A 20939-nucleotide genomic window follows, 5' to 3' on the forward strand; every position below is an offset into this window, starting at 1 on the left:
AATTGAAGCAAACATAGAGGATATGTACAGTTGAGCCAAGAAACATAGTAAGGTATAAGTTGTCAGGTCTCAGCCATGACATCAACGTCCACCTGGCCTCCTGGATTAGTAGCTCTATCATCTGCATCATTGTCACATACAGGAATGCCCTTCTTGAGCACATCAACCCACAATCAAGAAGTCAGGCTATCAACAGGGGTAGAGGCCTGACCAAGGGTGGAAGTAGAGGCATCCCAATGCCGAGATTGTAACAGTTGTGGCTTAAGCATAAATACCTTTTTGGGTTGCTGCCAGGCACCCTGAGGAGAGGCATTAGATTCTGAAATTTTGCCCTTTCCCTTATCCTTTTGCTTGGGTGAAACCTGGACCACACTTTCTTTGGGAAGAACAGATTTAGATGCCACATCACCCAACTTGCTAGGCCTTAGGCCCTGGACCATAAGTTGGAGAGGTAGTATTTTCTGGAGCAATAGCTGTAGGTGGGAGCTTATGCAGTATTGCAGGACACTATGAAGCTAGATGGCCAAATTTATGACAAGTAAAATAAGCATTTACAAATACTCCCCATTTCAAATCAAAATATTTTTCGCCCAAGGGAACATCTTCCACCTCTACCGCAATGGAAGGAGGGGTTGGGTGATCTGTATCCCAAAGAACACAAAACCAATTTCGATTGCCCGAAGGTTGGGGTGGGCATACAACTTGCCCCAAAGTAGCTACCAGACTTGGTAGCTCAGCCCTCATATAATCCGAAAAATCCACTATGTCAACCCATACAGGGCAATGATGTTGAATGAGATCGAGATAATCCTTATTTGGCGACCATGGCATGACATGCACCATTTGTCTACCATAGAATAGAGGAGACATCTCCAATATCTCCTAACGATATGAGGCATCCAAAAAGTGCACTTCATACAAACCTCGAGAAGCAAAGTATACTCCTTCAACAAAGCAACCTCCCAACAAAGCCTGAACCCACTGAGCCACATCATTTGCAGAAGGTAACTTCCTAGGGAAGAAAATGATAACTGCTTGCTGAGAGAACTTCCAGAGAGGAGTAACCAATGAGGGCAGCTTCAACTTATACTTAAGGGCCGGGGGAGGTTTGGCCCACTCCTTCCGACTGTGGTGAAATTCATCCTTGAGCATATCGAAAACATAATGAGCATCTTCAGAGGGTGAGGTAGAGAATTCGAATTGATGTCTTTTAGGGTCCCAAGACAAGTCCTTCCGAGAACAGCTTTTAATATGGTCCTCCATGAAGGTGAGCAGGGCAGAATTGATCAAGCAAGAAAGGGCAGCATGGTTTATGCATAGTTATGGACGGGTGATACACAGCAACGGGGAGGAAAGCAAATGGCAAGAAGGAGCAGTTGGCAGTAGCTAAAGTAGGCGAGCAAGAGCAGGGCGAACACCAACGGGGCTGTACGGAAAGCTTTGTATGGACGAAGTTAGATTGTATGAAAGTATCCAGCAGAAACTGTACGGAAGAGACTGGGCTGTATGGAAAGGTTGACAAGACGCTGAAAACTGGTACGGAAAGACTGATGAAGACGTACATGCACGCAAAAAGAAGTAGAGGTTGGAGAAAGCATGCGGGCATGTGCTCAGGTCTGCACAAGGATGACGAATTTGCCGTAGGCCTTGGTACGGTTGTATGGAAACCTTACAGCCACCGTACGAGCGTATGGACGGAAGGGGGGGCCTGCAAGAAGAACTTGGCGGGGTGCTCAACTTGCTCCTCTCACGCACCTCTCTCTCTCACACACACACACACACATATTTATTTATTTATTTATATAACACACCACAACTTTAAACATCAACCATGGATAAACAACAAATAAAAAGAATGATGTCATCAATAGAGAACCCACTACTACTCTATGCTTAAGTAAAGGAACACATACATACATATATGAAAATGAATTCATATATATATGCTTTAACATTAAAAAAGAAAAAGCAAAAATTCTAAGAGGAAAGTAACTTGAATATATGGATGCAAAAAATGGTAAGAAGAAACAGCGGGACAGTAAAGAAATATATACGCTCAACTGAGAGTTGATGAAAGCATCCAGTGAGATCTGGTCGAAGAATGAGTTAGTACATGATAACTCAAAATGTATACTAGACCACTTAACAATGTATACTAGTCATACTAGCCCATGGACATGTAAAATAACCATAGATATTGAATAGGATAGCTGTAAAATGTGCATGAGGTAAAGAATTACTAGAACTTCCAAAGAAACACAAGAAGCACATGAAAAATTTGGCATAGAACCATCCTTGGAAAAAATAAAATCGACAATAGACCGAACACATATAAGAAACTACTACACCACCATTAGCATTTTGACTTGGAGCAAACCTAAGCACAAACAATGAAATAGAAACATGAAACCTCAACGTCATTCCATTTTTTACACCATGAATTTCAATTAACATATTACTTTAATAATTTAGAAAAGGCAATTTACAATCCTTTTTATAAAAAATGCAACCCTTTCAAGAAGAAAAGTAATGGGAAGAAAAACAATTTCATGCAAACTAGAATGAATATAAGTATTCTCGAGGGGTGGGGAAGGGGCGGGGAGGGGGGGGGGCACTATGTAAAAACCCTATATAGCACATGTGATCAAGGGGTATTTAATAAAACCCCTATTTATGGATTTTTATAACCTATATACATCCCTTTTGTAAATTTTGAGATGATTAAAATATCCCTTATGTATGAAAATTTTTCTTTTTGAATTAAAAAATCCCTTATGTATGTATATTTTCTATAACTCCTTTCAAATATAAAAGATTGCACGTGCTATCTTACATAGTTCTTAGTGACCCCCTCGAGTACATACTTTAACATCCATGAAGCATCATCAAAGTTTAAGAATCACACACATATCGAAACATCTCAACATACAAAACAAAGGGCATCTAGAGCAAAGGCTCAAAAACTAAACCTATAATCTAAATTTATAACTCTCTATTACTACCATCGAAGTAAAGTCACCATGCATACTAGACCAACCACAAGTCAATAATTAATAATTCATGAAAAAAGTTCAAACATAATTTAGTCGAAGATGGAAAACTACATCTATTAATCATATATCTAGTCACATCTATTAATCATATATCTAGTCACCGAATGCCAACATACAATGTCTCAACTTTAGAAAACCACCCTCAAGTAGGAAGAGGTCTAGTAGACCTCTCACAAGCAAGACATTAACCATGGAACATTAAAAAGATCAACAAGAGGAGACTAACACGAAAAATAAGCCAAAAGTAAATTTGATATCCTTTTAAATCAAATCAAGAGGCTTACTTTAGAACATCCTTGTCATACCAACTACCATCTACTAAAAATTAACCAACACGGTACACATAAAGCATTTATTTGCATACACCGCAACTGACTTGACTCAATAAGATCATTTAAATCCACAAAGCAAACCAAATCCAGTCGCCATGTATCAAAAAGTGGCATAGTAATATGTATATGAAATATGTTTGTGGAGCAATATGTAATATGTATCTAAAATATGTATATCAAAAAGTACTATGTATATGAAATATGTTTGAGGAGAAATATAAAAGTTTGCAATGGATATCATGTGAAAATTATCCTTCATTCACTTAATAATCATGAAAGTTCTTTGAACTTTGCAAAATTTTATAGGGTGGAGTGTGATCCTTCACACCCCATGACACACATTTGGTCATGGTCTTTTGTAGCTGCATTGTAGTCTCCACATTCTTTTTTCATACCAATTTGAAGTTAATAGTATCTTGGTATGTCTTTTTGATTTTGACTTTTGCTTGTGTGTGTGTGTGTGTGCACGTTATGCTTTTGCAAATTATATGCACATTACTAGGTCAACTTTTTAATTGTAAACTTACTAGTTGTTGATAGGTCAATCTTTTTGTTTTTTATTTTGTGTTAACTATTTCATGGTTAGGTTTATAGGTCCATTTAATTGACCACGAAGCAAAGGTGCTTCTTGGTCAATTTTAAAACCAACCATGGTTATCCACCACCCATGCCTGAGGCACTCCCCTTCAAATTGAAAGGTGTCACCAAGGTCAGATTTAAAACCAATCTTGACTACCCTCCACGATCCACAAGGCTATCCCTTTCAAGAATGAGAGGGCCTCAACCCCCAAAAAAGTGCCAAAAACAAACCTTGGTGGCATCCTCCAACATGGTATTCTCTAGGCTCAGAGTAAGGACAGGTGTGATCCAAGGTCGGATTAAAATAGCAACCTTGGGAATCCTCCATCTTGCCTGAGTCCCTTGTCCCCTTAGAGGAGTTGTTCTACCAAGCTAGGTTTCAAAACTAACCTCGGATATCCTCCACCATTAGCAAGGCTCGCTCTTACTTGGAGGAGAGGTGCCACAAAGTTGGATTTTTAAAACTGACCATTGGGTGGCACCTCTTCTTCTTGCAAGTAGAGAGTCTTGATGAAGAAATCCAAGGTCGGTTTTAAAACTGAGTCCTAACCTTTGGTGGCAATTCTTCTTCTTGCAAGGGAGAGTCTTGACGATGCAGGATAAAACTCAACGTCAGTTTTAAATTGACCTTGTTGTCACCTCTTCTTTGTTTACCCCAGCAACCACAGGAGGACTCATTTAGACATGGTGGACCAGGTGCAAGTCTCAAGGTCATGGATGATTTTTCAACTTAGTTTTGTTACGAAGCAAAACTTTTATATTGGTGTTGAAAGTTTGTATGCCCTAATAAAAACAAATGTTTGAAAGATTCGCCAAGATTTGAAAATTTTATGCAAAAAAATTAAAGTTTCACCAATATTTACAATTTTTACTTCAAAAATCAAAAGAAAAAATATAAAAGTGTACTACATCCTATCACTATTGTGAATTCAAAAAAATACGCTCGATAAAATTTCGCCAAGATTTTATATTAATATATAAGAATAACTTCGACAAAAACATCCGTGCTCAAGGTGGCAATGACCTTTAGATTATCCTATTTGGTTTCCCTTGCCACACCATCTTGGCTGCATCCTCGTTTTTCAAGTGCTTGCACGCTAAAACAACAAACTCGCATTGAATTTTGGCTCCTGCTAACCTCCAAGCTCTAGTTTCAATCAGCAAGCACCTCCTAGACATATTGTGATTTGTTTTGTATCTTGTTGCTACTGCTATGGCAGCTCAATTCACTTCAAATTGTGAGAATTTATCCGAGACCATCTTTGCATGCAATTCTTCTCCTCCATATTAGTTGTGATTTGAGAAAGAGTCTTTGCTACTCCTTGTTTTTGTAGTTTCTTGCGCTTTCCAAGTTTAATTCTAATCCTTTGCCTTCACAAGTATCGATTTGTTCCAATTTCTCAAAGACAAGTAGAGTTAGAATAAGTTTGATTTGTTTTCAAGAAGTGTGGCCTACTTTAGATCAGAACGTGGAAGAGTGCTTTCATACACAAGAACAGATCGTGATCAGCTGCGATTCGATCTAGAGCCTTGTTCCAAAGCTTAGAATTAATTCTGGCATCAAAAAAGCGAGGCTGTGGGGGTTGTGAATGAGGATTACCCCTTGCTAGAGCTTAAGTACCTGACATATTTTTATATTCCCGTAATGTTGAGTCTTAATATAAAAGTATTCCAGAATTTAGGATGGAACCTTGAAAATTCTAAGAGGACATAGATCTAAAAAATCTGCTTCATAGATGTAGGAGGGAGTTACAATAATTCCATATTGTAGACTAGCAACAAAGGAAATCGTCCATGTATCCAAACTTGGTGATATCCCCTGAATCTCTGTTAGACGCCAAAAAGATAAGCCAATAGAGCAGGCTGAAATCAAAGTTGCCATGCTTTCTTCATCCTCTCTCACGAAGACACTGTCACAATCAATTCCCATGTTAGAAGAGTTAGTGAAATAATGTCAGCCAAGAAGAGAGACTCCAATCAAAGAGTGAGTTTCTTGGATCGCTCTATTGTAGTTACTAATGTAACAAATTCCGTTGAAGCTCTTGGGAAGCATATTGAGAATACAACATTGCTAACTCATTTGTGTCGACCCTTTGACCAACAGCTGTAAGCTGATTACTAATTAACTTCACTAAGTGATCACTTCCAAAGCTCCTACGTCAATCTGTATTGTAAACAATTGATCCTTCAGCATCAGAATCCCACCAGCGTGTCTCGTACGGTCTTTCAAGATGCTTCAAGTCTCCTCTGATGTGTCTGCCACCTAGATATGTGGAATCACCCTGTCTACGGTTGTCTCAATGATCATGGATAAAGCCTTTGCATCCCTCTCCTCAAGTTCCTCCACATTAGCTAGGGGTTCCAACTCTGCAATAGTTGATACCTTCCATATCTTCCTAGCTACCACAGGGCTTCTCATTTTCACCTTCTAGATTGGCTAATTTGTCCCATCTAGCTTGCCATTGCCACAAAGTTGGGTAATGGCATCTGTGAAGTCATCAGCCTTGAAGAAACTTGAAAGATAAAGCTTACGAACAATACAGCTTGCTACCCTTGATTGGAGTACACCTATCTGGATCTGAGTTGCCCGAAACTTGAAAGATAAAGCTTACGAATAATACACCTTGCTACCCTTGATTGGAGTACACCTATCTGGATCTGAGTTGCCCTTCTTCTTACAAAGGCACTCATCCTCTGGATGTCCAAGTAGATCTTGAGATCCTCTCAAAGAGATCAAGTTGTCTTCCTTCCTGCAAAGGCCTTCACCCCCAAGCAATGGTCACCTGGGTCAACCTTAGAACTCTCTGAAACCAAGTTGTCACCTCCCTGGCTCTGATACCATGTTTGAGATTAGCCTTGAAAGCGACTTGCTTGCTGAGCCAAGCCCAAACCATGATATGCAATGCAAAATATAGGAACTCTCATGATGATCCAGATCCTACTCAATGTGCACAAAGCATGATTTGAGACAACGCATGGATCTGATAATGTAAACAGCCACATAGGCACTCAAAAGCAAGTAGAAACAGTTCCAAAACTAAGCAATACAAAATGTCTGTACAACCAACACGACGTGGATAACTAGGCTGCTCCACTACTGAAGGCTTCCACGTGTGCCCCATCTGCTGCTCACTCCTGCTCTCTTTGAATGAGGGCTTCAGTGGCTTTGGGAGGAGCCTATGAGTACTCAGCAGTACTGCTGCTGCATGTGTTTTGCAACTTCATCAGGGGGCTGATTCAGGACAAGTAGTACCAGAGGTTCTACTCCCCAACCTCTTCGATGTGTTTCAAGGGCTCTTCCCAAAGCTCAGATGGAGCACCTCATATGTTGATGCACAGGCATGGGCCACTGGGCCCATATCCAGTCATTCAGGCATTACAAATGGAAATCACCAAAATGAGGTCTATATGGCATTAGACTTGGCGAGGGGATAAGGATACATGCCCATGGAAGGGCTATGTTTACACAGTCCATAGGGGGCTGATTTTGGCCTGCCCATGTGGGCAAGTGGGGAACTGTTTACCAGCCTACATTGGCTGGAACGAGCTGGCAATAACCAGTCTATATAGGAAGTGTATAGGGCCTAGGCTGCTGTTAGCCTGTCAGGGGCACCAACCAGGCTGGGCGGTTAACCCAACCTGGGATCACCTATTCCAGGCAGGGTCTGCCCTTGCTGTGCTGGCTCCTGCAGGCCAATGATCGGCCAGTCTAGAGGGTTGATTGGCTGGAGTCCCCTCCCCAATCCTTTAAATAGACATCCTTTGGCCTAGTTTCTCTACTCCAACTGAACCTGCTTGAAGAGGAGTAACAGCCACTTCTAGAGGCACATGCTCTGTCAGCTTTCCAGCATTTAGCTGATAAGATTCAGGCAGCACCTGGCTGCACACTTTGAACAGAGTCTTCTACCTTGGCCAATGCTTTTGGTGGAGCTATCATGATGTTCTTTTGGCTGCTCTATCTGCTATACTTTCCCAGGTTGAGATTTCCCTTTTGTTCACTTGTGAGTTGTATGATTGGAGAGAGTTGTGAGATTCTTGCCATCCATATTCCAGAGCGTGCATATCTTCCCTGTCCTCTTGACACTTCCATAGCATATGTTGATGCACAGGCATGGGCCATTGGGCCCATATCCAGTCATTCAGGCATTACAAATGGAAATCACCAAAATGAGGTCTATATGGCATTAGACTTGGCGAGGGGATAAGGATACATGCCCATGGAAGGGCTATGTTTACACAGTCCATAGGGGGCTGATTTTGGCCTGCCCATGTGGGCAAGTGGGGAACTGTTTACCAGCCTACATTGGCTGGAACGAGCTGGCAATAACCAGTCTATATAGGAAGTGTATAGGGCCTAGGCTGCTGTTAGCCTGTCAGGGGCACCAACCAGGCTGGGCGGTTAACCCAACCTGGGATCACCTATTCCAGGCAGGGTCTGCCCTTGCTGTGCTGGCTCCTGCAGGCCAATGATCGGCCAGTCTAGAGGGTTGATTGGCTGGAGTCCCCTCCCCAATCCTTTAAACAGACATCCTTTGGCCTAGTTTCTCTACTCCCACTGAACCTGCTTGAAGAGGAGTAACAGCCACTTCTAGAGGCACATGCTCTGTCAGCTTTCCAGCATTTAGCTGATAAGATTCAGGCAGCACCTGGCTGCACACTTTGAACAGAGTCTTCTACCTTGGCCAATGCTTTTGGTGGAGCTATCATGATGTTCTTTTGGCTGCTCTATCTGCTATACTTTCCCAGGTTGAGATTTCCCTTTTGTTCACTTGTGAGTTGTATGATTGGAGAGAGTTGTGAGATTCTTGCCATCCATATTCCAGAGCGTGCATATCTTCCCTGTCCTCTTGACACTTCCATAGCATAGTTTAGGCAGAAAATTCATGAGTAGCTCAAGGACGTAAGGGCAGTTCACTATGAGCATGCATCCAAACGCTAGCATAGCCATCAACTACTGTGTGGCATCCAAACACTAGTATAGCCAAACAACTACTCATTAGACTAATGCATCCAAACACTAGCATAGCCATCAACTACTGTGTGGCAACTATTCAAGGAGGAAAACATCCAGAGCATTTAAGAAAGAGCAGCCAACAGCAGACAACTCTCATTGAGGAAATTGAGAGCCAGGAGCAGAAATACCCATGAATGATCTTGAAACTACTACCACATCCTACAACAGTCATACATGCAGCCCATGATATCTCACCTTTGTTTGGACCCTTGTCCAATTCTTTCTCTGGTATTTTGGGCCGTGTCACTGTCCGAGCCCCAGAAGGGGTCATGTCTCAAGCATCAGGCACAGGGTCCCAAGCTCACCCATAGCCATGCAAATCCTCCTCAATACCCGAAAGGGACGGCTGGATATGAGGTCTTCATACAATGCTTTATATCTAAGGCCACTAAGGTCACATCATTGTCTATGGGACTAATGTCCCATAGTCCACATGTCAGTCCACGCGACCTCTGAGAGGTGAAGCACATCTCCAACGCCCCCCTATAAGCCTAAATTCCTCGAGAAGTACATTCTGGTGTCAGTGATACACGGCTGCCACGATCATAGCACGTGGGTCCATCAACAGGAAAATCTGGCCCCAACTCTCTGCATGTGTTGCGAGGTCTGCACAGCATTATGCTTAAGCCACATCCCACAGCTACCACCGCCAATCAAAGATGGACAAACACAATCCAGCCTTTGCCCAGACAGGACAGCCGCCACATGTCAGCCACATGCAGCCGTAGGGCGCACAGTTTTTGCACAGATGTCGTCAAAGCCAGCACAGTCAGCCGGAAGAACAGCCGCCTCTAATACCATGTCAAAACCGCAGAAAGGGCCACGTGTCAAGCATCAGGTGCAAGGTCCCAAGCCAATTCAGCCTTTGCCCGGACAGGACAACCGCCACGTGTCAGCCACATGCAGCGGTAGGGTGCACAGTTTTTGCACAGATGTCGTCAAAGCCAGCACAGTCCGCCGGAAGAACAGCCAGCTCTAATACCATGTCAAAACCACAGAAGGGGCCACGTGTCAAGCATCGGGTGCAAGGTCCCAAGCCAATTCAGCCCTTGCCCGGACAGGACAGCCGCCACGTGTCAGTCGTTGGGCGCACAGTTTTTGCACAGATGTCGTCAAAGCCAGCACAGTCTGCCAGAAGAACAGCCGGCTCTAGTACCATGTCAAAACCGCAGAAGGGGCCACGTGTCATCGGGTGCAAGGTCCCAAGCCCACCCCACGGCTGTGCAATCCTCCTCAATACCCAAAAGGTCTGGCTAGGATATGAGGAGGCCTCCATAAAATGCATTATATCCAAGGCCACTAAGGTCACATCAGTGTCCATGGGACTAATGTTCCATAGTCCATGTGACAATCTGTGCTACCCTCCAAGATGTGAGGCACATTTCCAACAGCCTCAAAGTGGCCCAGGATTGATGAGAGCTTTTCTCAGGATGTGGTGTCATGATTATCTTCACCATCAAGGTCTGGCATGATTTTGGGCTTCCCGTAGTTGGCTCTTTCTAGCATAACTGGGAGCTTTCTGTCTTCATCACCTTTGCATGTCCATAGGTTGCTTGAACCATCATGATGGAGATTCGGCAACAATGGAATGCCTAAGGCTCAGTACCCAGTGGCCTTCAATCCCTTCAGATAATTACTTTCATGTCATTATGAAGTACACATGCTTATTGCTGAAGATGGTGGTTAACTAATTTGCCCAAAAGTAAATGCCAGCCTAGCCAGCCTGTTATGCTCCTTAACTTTATGAGGCATTCATGAAAGATCAACTAGTGCTAAGTAGCAGTTGGGCAAGCCAAAATAAGCCATACGTCATGTTGCCATACCGATAAATCAAGTTCCCCATCACAGGGAGATTCTCTCTAGCAGGTGATTAGAGTTGCGTAGGCAGGCATATCTGGAGTAAAAGATGAGCACAGGCAAGGTAGAGTACTCTTGGCACAGTGTGGTTTAGTGATATCTGGAACTCCAAAGGATTCCTCAGGAAGGGGATATAAAGAAAATACTTGGAGACAAATAAAACAATACTGAAGACAATTAATGGCTGAAGAAGATATATATATCACAAACGGAACTCAGTACAAGTGAAGATATGAGAGAAGCTCTGGAGGAAACAAACGTCAGTCCTAACAACTGTAGTGGACTTCTGCACTAGCTCCACAAGTTGGAACTGAACCAAATCTGAGACAGCAAACTGATGCAGGGGTTGCTGCAGATTTGGAATAGAAAGAACATAATCTGGAGCGGAAGTTGGAGGTAGATCTGGAGCAGAAGTTGAGGGCAGATCTTGGAGCAGGAGTTGGGACAGATCTGAAGCTAAAAGAAGGCAGATCTGGAGCAGAAATTGGAGCAGATCTGATGCAGAAAGGAGGGCAGAACTGAAGCAAAAAGGAAGGCTGATCTGGAGCAGAAAAGAGGGCAGATCTGGAGCTGAAAGGGGGACAGATCTGGAGCAGAAAGGAGGACAGATCTGGAGCAGAAAGGAGGGGCAGATCTGGGGCAGAAAAGAGGGCAAATCTGGAGCAGAAAGGAGGACAGCAGAGGAGGCAGCCAGGAGTCAGAAGTTGAGGCAGCAGAGGAGGCAGCCAAGAGGCAGAAGTGGCTCAGGGTGTGCAGGAACCTCTGGAGCTGGAAGAGAGAAGATGATACAATACCTAGCCCCCCCCCCCTTTTAAATAGGAAGGGGCTTTAAGTCGGTCAACCAACAGGTTGACCGACCTGGTCAGATTTGACCGACCAGGTCAATCTGGTCGGCCAGATCTGGTCAAGCCAAAAAAAAAAAAAAAACCTTTTTTTTAAATAATTTTTTATTTTGTTTAACCTCTGAACCGGGGCTTTTGACAGTTCTTTGGTTGTGGATTTTGCCTCCGATTCGGGGTTTCTTTGACAGGATTTGGAGAGGCACTAGTACCTGTTTATCTTGTCCTGGAGAATTGGAGATTGCCTGGCTTAACACCCCCTCTCAATGTCCAATGTAGACAAGAGAAGCAAAGAGGTGTTCCATGAGTGATCTATCATCTTCATCAGCTTTTTTTTTTTTTTTTTTTAAATAAAGGGTTTTCATTTAGATGAAGATGCCTACAAAGTAGGTTTTCATCTTCACTAAATGCCCAGATGATGGTACAAAAAAGAAAGACTTGAAGGAGTGCCCTCGCAGGGGATTTGTTCACTTCCTTAAGTACACAAAGAGAAAAAAAAAAAAAAACTGCTAAAAAGGAGGAGGTAAACCAATCCCCAACCGTGGGCAGAGATGCTCAAGAGTAGGGCAATTAACCGGCTTGGTAAGAATATCAACATGATTATCGGCAGCTGGAACATAGATCAACCGAATAGTACCTAATTCCACTTGCTCGCGAGTAAAATGAAAGTGAACACCGACATGTTTGGTGCGGTTGGAAAAAATGGGATTGCCTGCGAGAGCAATGGCACTTTTGTTGTCGACGTAGAGGATCGTGGGTTCAGTACAAGGAAAGTGTAGCTCTACCAAAAACTGTCGGAGATATATGGCCTCTGTGGTACAATCATACAAGGCCCGGTATTCAGCCTCAGTAGAAGAACCAGCAACAGTCTCTTGTTTACGGCTAGACCAAGAAACAGGTGCCGAGCCAAACGAGAAAATATAGCCGCCATGAGAACGACGATTGTCCGGGTCACCAGCCCAGTCGGAATCAGTGTATCCCTGTAGGGTTAGTCCTAGTCTGAAATGTAAACCATAAGAGTAAGTACCACGAATGAACCACAAGATACGAATACATGCATGCCAATGAGTGAGCTTGGGTTCATTAAAATACTGACTGAGAATAGAGACGGAGTAAGCAAGATCAGGACGAGTGTAACGCAAAAGTTGACATTCAAACTCATAAAAAGTAGGAAGAGAAGGTTGAGAAATGATTTGTTGCATAAAACTGAAATACTTGGGCGGAAGTTTATTTAAAAAGAAAGTAACTTGGTCATCCTCGGATTTGGGAGGACCAGTTGTGGCAAATTCAGCAACTAACCGCCGGTAATCTGCTAGTTTAACCTTGAGATCATCGTCAGCAAGAATCTGGAATTGTTGGAGATCATGGTCAAGATTGATGCGACGAGTACGATCTCGAGCTGCATAGCGGTCAGTGAGATGTGCCCATCGCTCAGAGGCAAGATCAAAATGCTGTAATTGAGAGTGAAATTCAGGTAAAAGACCTTGCATAATTTCAACAATGGCAGTGGCATTACGATGTCGCCACGAACGAACTACCTGAGGAGGATAAACATGAGGATCAGGTGGCGATTCGGTACCTTGAACGAGTTCCCATAGGTCTTGAGAATCAAGCACATGGCGCATAAGATTTGACCATGTGGTATAATTAGACCCGTTAAAACGAGTCATATCAGTGAAAGCATGTTTGGTTGTTGCAGAGACAGGGTGAGGGGAAGAAAGAGAATGATAGGGAGAAGCAACCGGTGGAGGCAGAAGAGAATTTGGAATAGTAGCAGAGTGAGAAGAAGGGAGAGGTGGCATCACCGGAGGAATAAAAGAATTTGGAAAAGGTCGTGAGGGGGAGGGATGAATATGAGAGGCGGGATAAGACATGAGAGGTGAAAAAGAGGTAGCGGGAGAGATAGAGGGAAATAAACTATAGGAATCCAGTGGCATGAGAGAAGGAGGAGGATGAGAAACCACTGGAGGAAAGATGGCAGCGGAAGAGATGAGAGGAATGGGAGGGAGGGAAGAATGTGAACCGAAAGCAAACTCATTGTTAGACGCATTTCTCCTTTCTCGTCTGCGAGTGTTCACATGCATGTATGGATCTGTGTCCTCGTGATTACTTGTTCCTATGCCTTGCATAACAGAAGGAGTTGCACTAAGGGAATAGGGCATCATACCTTGCACTGATTCTTGTGGAATAGGCACTGTCGAATAATCCAATGTTCTCATGCCGGCCTGTCCTCTTTCGTCAGGGGATACTTGTTCTTCGTTGGCACCGAACTTGAGATGTTGCTCAACTTCTTCTGAGTTGAATAGAGGTCCTTGTTGACATATTGGAGAGAACCGTGGAGAGGTAGAGGCACGAGGTGTGCGGGTACCTGCTTCAAGTTCCTTCCATTTCTTGAATTCAGCAAATTCTTTAAAGAGTTTGGAGAGGTATTCATCACCTTCAATCCTAGCAGACTCTCTCTCGACATATGTCGAAGGTGATGGTTGAATAGAGGTTGATTCAGGCTGAGATCGCTTCGGGGAAGAGGGAGAAGACATCTTCAGGTGATGATTTATCTTCCAAGCTTTCCAGATCAAGGCTCAGGTGTCGATTGGCACACCTGGCTCTGATACCATATAAAGAAAATACTTAGAGACAAATAAAACAATACTGAAGACAATTAATGGTGGCTGAAGAAGATATATATATCACAAACGGAACTCAGTACAAGTAAAGATATGAGAGAAGCTCTGGAGGAAACAAACGTCAGTCCTAACAACTGTAGTGGACTTCTGCACTAGCTCCACAAGTTGGAACTGAACCAAATCTGAGACAGCAAACTGATGTAGGGGTTGGTGCAGATTTGGAATAGAAAGAACATAATCTGGAGCGGAACTTGGAGGTAGATCTGGAGCAGAAGTTGAGGGCAGATCTTGGAGCAGGAGTTGGGACAGATCTGAAGCTAAAAGAAGGCAGATCTGGAGCAGAAATTGGAGCAGATCTGATGCAGAAAGGAGGGCAGAACTGAAGCAGAAAGGAAGGCTGATCTGGAGCAGAAAAGAGGGCAGATCTGGAGCTGAAAGGGGGACAGATCTGGAGCAGAAAGGAGGACAGATCTGGAGCAGAAAGGAGGGGCAGATCTGGGGCAGAAAAGAGGGCAAATCTGGAGCAGAAAGGAGGACAGCAGAGGAGGCAGCCAGGAGTCAGAAGTTGAGGCAGCAGAGGAGGCAGCCAGGAGGCAGAAGTGGCTCAGGGTGTGCAGGAACCTCTGGAGCTGGAAGAGAGAAGATGATACAATACCTAGCCCCCCCCCCCTTTAAATAGGAAGGGGCTTTAAGTCGGTCAACCAACAGGTTGACCGACCTGGTCAGATTTGACCGACCAGGTCAATCTGGTCGGCCAGATCTGGTCAGGCCAGAAAAAAAAAAAAAAACCTTTTTTTTAAATAATTTTTTATTTTGTTTAACCTCTGAACCGGGGCTTTTGACAGTTCGTTGGTTGTGGATTTTGCCTCCGATTCGGGGTTTCTTTGACAGGATTTGGAGAGGCACCAGTGGTGTTTGTACCTGTTTATCTTCTCCTGGAGAATGGGAGATTGCCTGGCTTAACAGGGGATGCAAACTCCAAGCAACAAAGGGTAACAGTAAGTGTATCCTCAAGAAAAGGGATCATGAAGTTTTTGTTTCCACTAAAATGCTGAGGGTCTCCTTCATTGTACAACATCCTAAAATGGCTCTCTGTGCTTAAGCCATTGTTATAGTAGTTTCGGATATGTATGTGCAATTGTTTAAAATTTGAGGCTGCATCCCTGTATAATGGCAACTATATCAATGTTATCAGCATTCAGTGCATTTCCCAGAGTTTTTTTTCAGGTAACTTAAGCGCGTTATCTCAGAGTTAAATGGAGAAGCGGTTACCAGCAGCTATCCTCCTGCATCTTTGTCAGCTGCTATAGCTGCCTCTTCCCACCCACTGATATCTGAAGCTCACCATGTATTACCCATGATTTACAATATGCTGCAGTGAGGCAGCAGCAAGGTAGTTTCTTATGGTTTGCCTATTATCCCAGTCATCACCTCAGTTGTGTCATCTTCCCTTCCAGCTGCAATATAAACACTGGATAGTAATATATAAACTGTAGCATTCTGTGGATCTAACTCAAGTAGTTGCAATGCAGTTTGCCTCCCACGCTCCACGTCTGCCTGGTATCTGCAAGCTCCAAGCAATGCCATTAACGCTACATCTGTGGCTTCAAATGGCATGGTTTTAATTAGTAGTTCTGCTTCATCTAGCCGTCCAGCTCTCCCAAGGAGATCAATCGTACACGTATAATGATCCATATTAGGGGAGATACCACTATCTCTGATTATGAAAGCAAAAAGCTGACACCCGTCATCAATCAGACCAGCATGACTACATGCCACAAGAATGTTTACATAAGTGATAGCATCTGGTGTTGTGCCTTCCAGTTGCATTTGCTTCATAAGGCCAATGGCCTGCTTGCCTTGCCCATGCTGCCCATACACAGCAATCATGGCATTCCATGAAATCACATCCCGCTTGCACATCTGGTCAAACACCCTCCATGCATCATCCAGGTTGCCACACTTGCCATACAGATTGACAAGAGCAGTCCCCACAACCATGTCTGCTTCCAGTCCTCTTTCTAAAATGCACGCATGCAGTCTCTCACCTTCATCTAGTGCTGCCCAGCTGGCACACGCATCGAAGACACTCACAAAGGTGACCCTATCTGGTGTTAATCCATCCTGCTGCATTTGGTCAAATAATTGAAGACAAATCTGGCAATGTCCAGCATGGGCATACAATGCAAGTAATGCACTCCATGAAACCACATCATGTTCAGACATGTGGTCAAAAACGTTCCTAGCATCTTCTAGGCTTTTGCAGTTACCATACATTTTGACAAGAGCAGTACCCAAAACGATGTCAGACTCTAATCCCCTGGCCAGGATCCATAGATGTATCCATGTGCCTTGAAATTTGGAAACACAGGCAGAAAGAATGCCGATGAAAGTGGCCTTATCTGGCATTAACCCTTCAAGCTGCATTTGGTAAAGGACTTGGAAAGCCTCCAGGGCCTTCTCATGTTGAGCGTACATTAAAATCATGCAAGTCCAAGAAACCACGTCTTGCTTCGGAAGACTGTCAAACATCCTTTGTGCTTCATCACGGCCACCACACTTCGCATACATGTTGAAGAGAGCTGTCCTTATGATAGGATTTGAGTCCAATCCACAGTGCAATGTCTGGGCATGGATCTTCTGCCCTTCAACTAGAGCTCTAGGGCTGGTGAACGCAGCTATAATGCTCACAAAGGTGGCATTGCTTGGCACTATTCCTTCCAACTGCATTTGCTCAAAGCGTTCAAGCGCCTGTTCACCTTGCCCATGCTGGCCATACACTGCTATCATGGCATTCCATGTAACTTTATTCCTCTCAGACATACTGTCAAAAATCTTCCTTGCACACTCGGTGTTGCCACACTTGCCATACATGTTAACAAGAGCAGTCCCCACGACAATATCTGGCTGAAGTCCGCTCTCCAAGAGATGTATGTGCATCCACTGACCGTCTGCGAGCGTTCCCTGGCTGGCACATGCATCAAGAAGGCTAACAAAGGTTACTGCGTCCGGAATTACTCCTTGCTCATGTTGCATCTTGTGATAAAGTAGGAGGGCCTCCGTGCCTTGCTCCTGCTGTGTGTACACTTTGATCATGGCATTCCAGGAAACTATGTCCCTGCTTCCCATTTTGTCAAACAAACTCCGAGCATCCTTTAAGCTGCCACAATTACCATACATGTTCAAAAGGGCAGTTTCCACTACGACATCTAACTCAAATCCAGTACCTACAACACGTGCATGCATCCGCCTGCCTTCAGAAAGGGCTGCCTCGCTGTCCAACCCAGAAAGAAGGCAGACGTAAGCTACCTTGTCTGGGATTATTCCTTCGTGCAGCATCTGGTTAAAAAGATTGATGGCTTCCTGAATATGCCCTTGACGAGCATATACGCGAATACATGAATTATAGGACACCACATTTCGCCGATGTATGTTGGCAAAAACTGCCAAAGTATCCTCGACAATTTCACACTTGCTGTACATTTGTAAGAGAAGGGTCTCTAAAACCAAGCTCTGTTCAAGGCCGTTCCGGACAATGTGCACATGTAAGCGCTTGCCATCCCATAAAGCCTTCGCATTCACGCACGATCGCAAGAAGGAAGTATACGTATAAGGATTCGTCTCAAGCCCAGGCAGCCCACCTCGATCCAAGTTATCCTTCAACAGTGATGCAGCCTGTAAAGCAATTCCGGGAGAGCTCGAGCAGGAAAGGTGCGGTTTGGGCTGTTGCTTGAGTTGAGGAAGGGGTGCAATGAACAAGCTCTTGAACCTCCACGGGAGCCCATTTAGCAATAGTCGTCCATTGCTGAACCTTGGTGAGCCGGAGTACATAACAGAGTCTGCACCATTAGCACCATAATACAAACTTGCTCTGCATGACTCGTAAACTTAGAAAGTTTGTAATTCAAAAGCTGAAACAAGTTGGAGAATCCACTAGGTTTCACACAAGGGTATTGGCAAACTTCGTGTTCACACACCGTGCACACAGATGCGACCCTGTCACCAAATGCACGCATTGGTTCTACCCTTCCGCAAGTCGGGTGTCTGCTCACTCTGAACTATCCATGAGGCTCTCAGTATAAATTGTTGTTAATTTTTATAGAAACCACTGAGCAATGGCTGAGTGGTTATGCTTGCTAGATGTAATCTTTTGGCCTCTAAGGCTCTCAGTATAAATTGTTATTAATTTTTATATAAACCACTCAACAATGGTGGCTGAGTGGTTATGCTTGCTAGATGTAATCTTTTGGCCTCTAAGGCTCTCAGCAATTGCTAAGTTTTTATAAACGTAAGATCTTTTGTTCAATCTTTTCTCCATGAGGCTCTCAGTATAAATTGTTGTTAATTTTTATATAACCTGTTATTGGATATAGATGAATTGTAGTTGATTATCTGGATGGCACCACTGGGCCTCCAGTTACTATAGTGGCTCCGAATACTTTTGCCCTCATTTAGGATTTATCGCAACAAGGACTAAAATACCAGTAAAGTAGGACTACATTTTCCTTGGTTTAGGACCAAAATAGCTCCAAGCCTAAGAGGCCGCCCCCACATCCCACTAAACCAACTTCTGAAGGGGGTTGGCATTAATGCTTCCCCTACAGCACTTCTTTTGAATATTGTCTCGAGTTACTCTCAAGTAACCCCCATACCTCCTTCAGGGTCTACCATCAATGCCATTGTCAATGCCTCCCTCACCTCCACCACAAATTTATTAGCACAGTCTCCATACACAGTCTGCTCGCCACATGCAAGAGGTGCACAATCTCCACGTACAGTCTACCCGTTATAGGCAGGGGAGTTTTCAAGAAGGGTATGGGAACAGTAACCAACAGATTCAAACTATCTGACATCACCCTGGACAAGAGGGCATGAATCCTCAGCAAGCGCAAGTATGGGAGCAACCTCTAATGCCATGCTTTGTTAGAAAGGTCGTACGTAGGTACAATCTGATGTATTGTGTGTTGAAGATTTTCATGCATATATATAGGTTATTGAGTGATCTTACCAATATGCATATGGTGTTCCAACTTGTATATTCTATGTTTAGGAAGGAAGCTATGTGCCATGAAATGAAAAGTTAATACATATCAAACACGATTCATAGGATGAAAATCCAATGGTTCTAGATCTGCATTTTAGCTAAAAGCCTATCAAATAACTGCCCCTCTCCATCGAATCCCTCCATGTTGCTTCAGCTCTCTTCGGCTCCTCCTCTTCATCTCGCTTCTACTTCTCTTCCTCCTCCTACCTCGCCATCGCCATAGCCTATCAAATAACTACCCCTCTCCATAAAAGCATGTCAAATAACTGGCCCTCTCCATAGAATCCCCTCAATGTTGCTTCATCTCTCTTCTTTTGCTCTTCCTCCTCCTACCTCGCCATCCCCATAGCTCTTCAGTAAGGTTACCAAACGAAACAAATTCGCAAGGAATAACAAAAGATTGCAACTCTACTAACGTCTCTTTGTCTTTGCTACTATACTCAACACGATCACTCTAGGTCGACTTCTTCATCATCTTCTCCATTGAGCTCTAGCAATGGCGAATCCCTCCCTCGGCACCGTCCTCATCACAGGATCCACTGGCTACCTTGACTCCTGGCTCATCATGCACCTCCTTACCGTGGCTACACCATTCACTGTGTCGTTGGTCAAACCAGGTCCTCCTCCTCCTTCTTCCCTCCCTTCTTGCATTTGCTCTTTTTATCATCCATGCTTGTTTTCTCACACTCTCTCCATCTCTTGGCAGATAATTTTCCTTTTAAGAAAACATTGCACCATGCCTATTCACATGTTGCAAGGTCCTTATCTATCCTATTTGAATGCAAAACCAAATGATGACAAGTTTAGATCAAGTATCAGAATTTATATGAAACACCCTCAAACTATCCACAACTTCTTGCAAGAAAGAGAAAAGAAAATGACATATAGATAATTATATAAAGCTAGCATGTATACACAAAAGAGACATAAATTTCAAAGGAAAGAAAAATCAAGACTTTAATTGAATGCTAGTTCCTTTAATCAATATTTCTTTCTTCTTGGCATTCTATATCATCTTCATCCTAACAAACTCAGTATGTCTACACCATTATAACTATAGAAATTTATTTACCTCAGTTTTGACATCCATCGAGCTTCTCTAAAACCATTTTGAAGAACATATTCCCTTTTGATCTGATTTTGGAAAGGCGTTTTTTCTATCTATAGGACATATTTTATCTAAAACAAAAATGTACAATGGATATCTAACACCTCTTCTTCAATTCACATATCATGGGTTGTGGTCATATTTTCTTAAAATGCTCACATGAAATATGTTGTGAACTTGGAACTTAGTAGGTAGATCAAGGATATGTAATTTCTTATCAATCTCCTTTTCACCACCATGAACAATATCGAGGTCTAAATTTCCTAATCCCCCTAAATATTCTTGATAATTTATGGGCCCAAAATTTACAAATACCATGACAACTTCTTTGAACTCACACTCACTTCTATGCTTATCCATGGATACCTTTTGTCAATCATTACAACCTTAATATGCTTCTTGATTTTAAGTGTCTCCTCATTCTTTGCATTGATCAAGCATTTCGTTTATATTTTCACTTTACTAAAACAAGATTACAATAAGATCTTA

General features: G+C 43.3%; 1 protein-coding gene across 1 annotated transcript; it reads right to left on the reverse strand.

Annotated features, from left to right (window-relative positions):
- Window positions 1-15699: 15699 nt before the first annotated feature.
- On the reverse strand, window positions 15700-18129 carry LOC147882803 (pentatricopeptide repeat-containing protein At5g39350-like). Its single transcript, XM_087400508.1, has one exon. The coding sequence runs from the start codon at window positions 18127-18129 to the stop codon at window positions 15700-15702; it is 2430 nt and encodes an 809-aa protein (XP_087256634.1).
- Window positions 18130-20939: the final 2810 nt, after the last annotated feature.

The sequence above is a fragment of the Dipteris shenzhenensis genome, chromosome 29, assembly GCF_047967505.1.
Source record: "Dipteris shenzhenensis isolate YYH24624 ecotype China chromosome 29, Dip_SZ_1.0, whole genome shotgun sequence".
Classification (NCBI taxonomy): Eukaryota; Viridiplantae; Streptophyta; class Polypodiopsida; order Gleicheniales; family Dipteridaceae; genus Dipteris; species Dipteris shenzhenensis.

Excerpts from the sequence above, each read along its gene's own strand:
- LOC147882803 (XM_087400508.1), bottom strand. The coding sequence starts at position 18,129 with ATGTACTCCGGCTCACCAAGGTTCAGCAATGGACGACTATTGCTAAAT.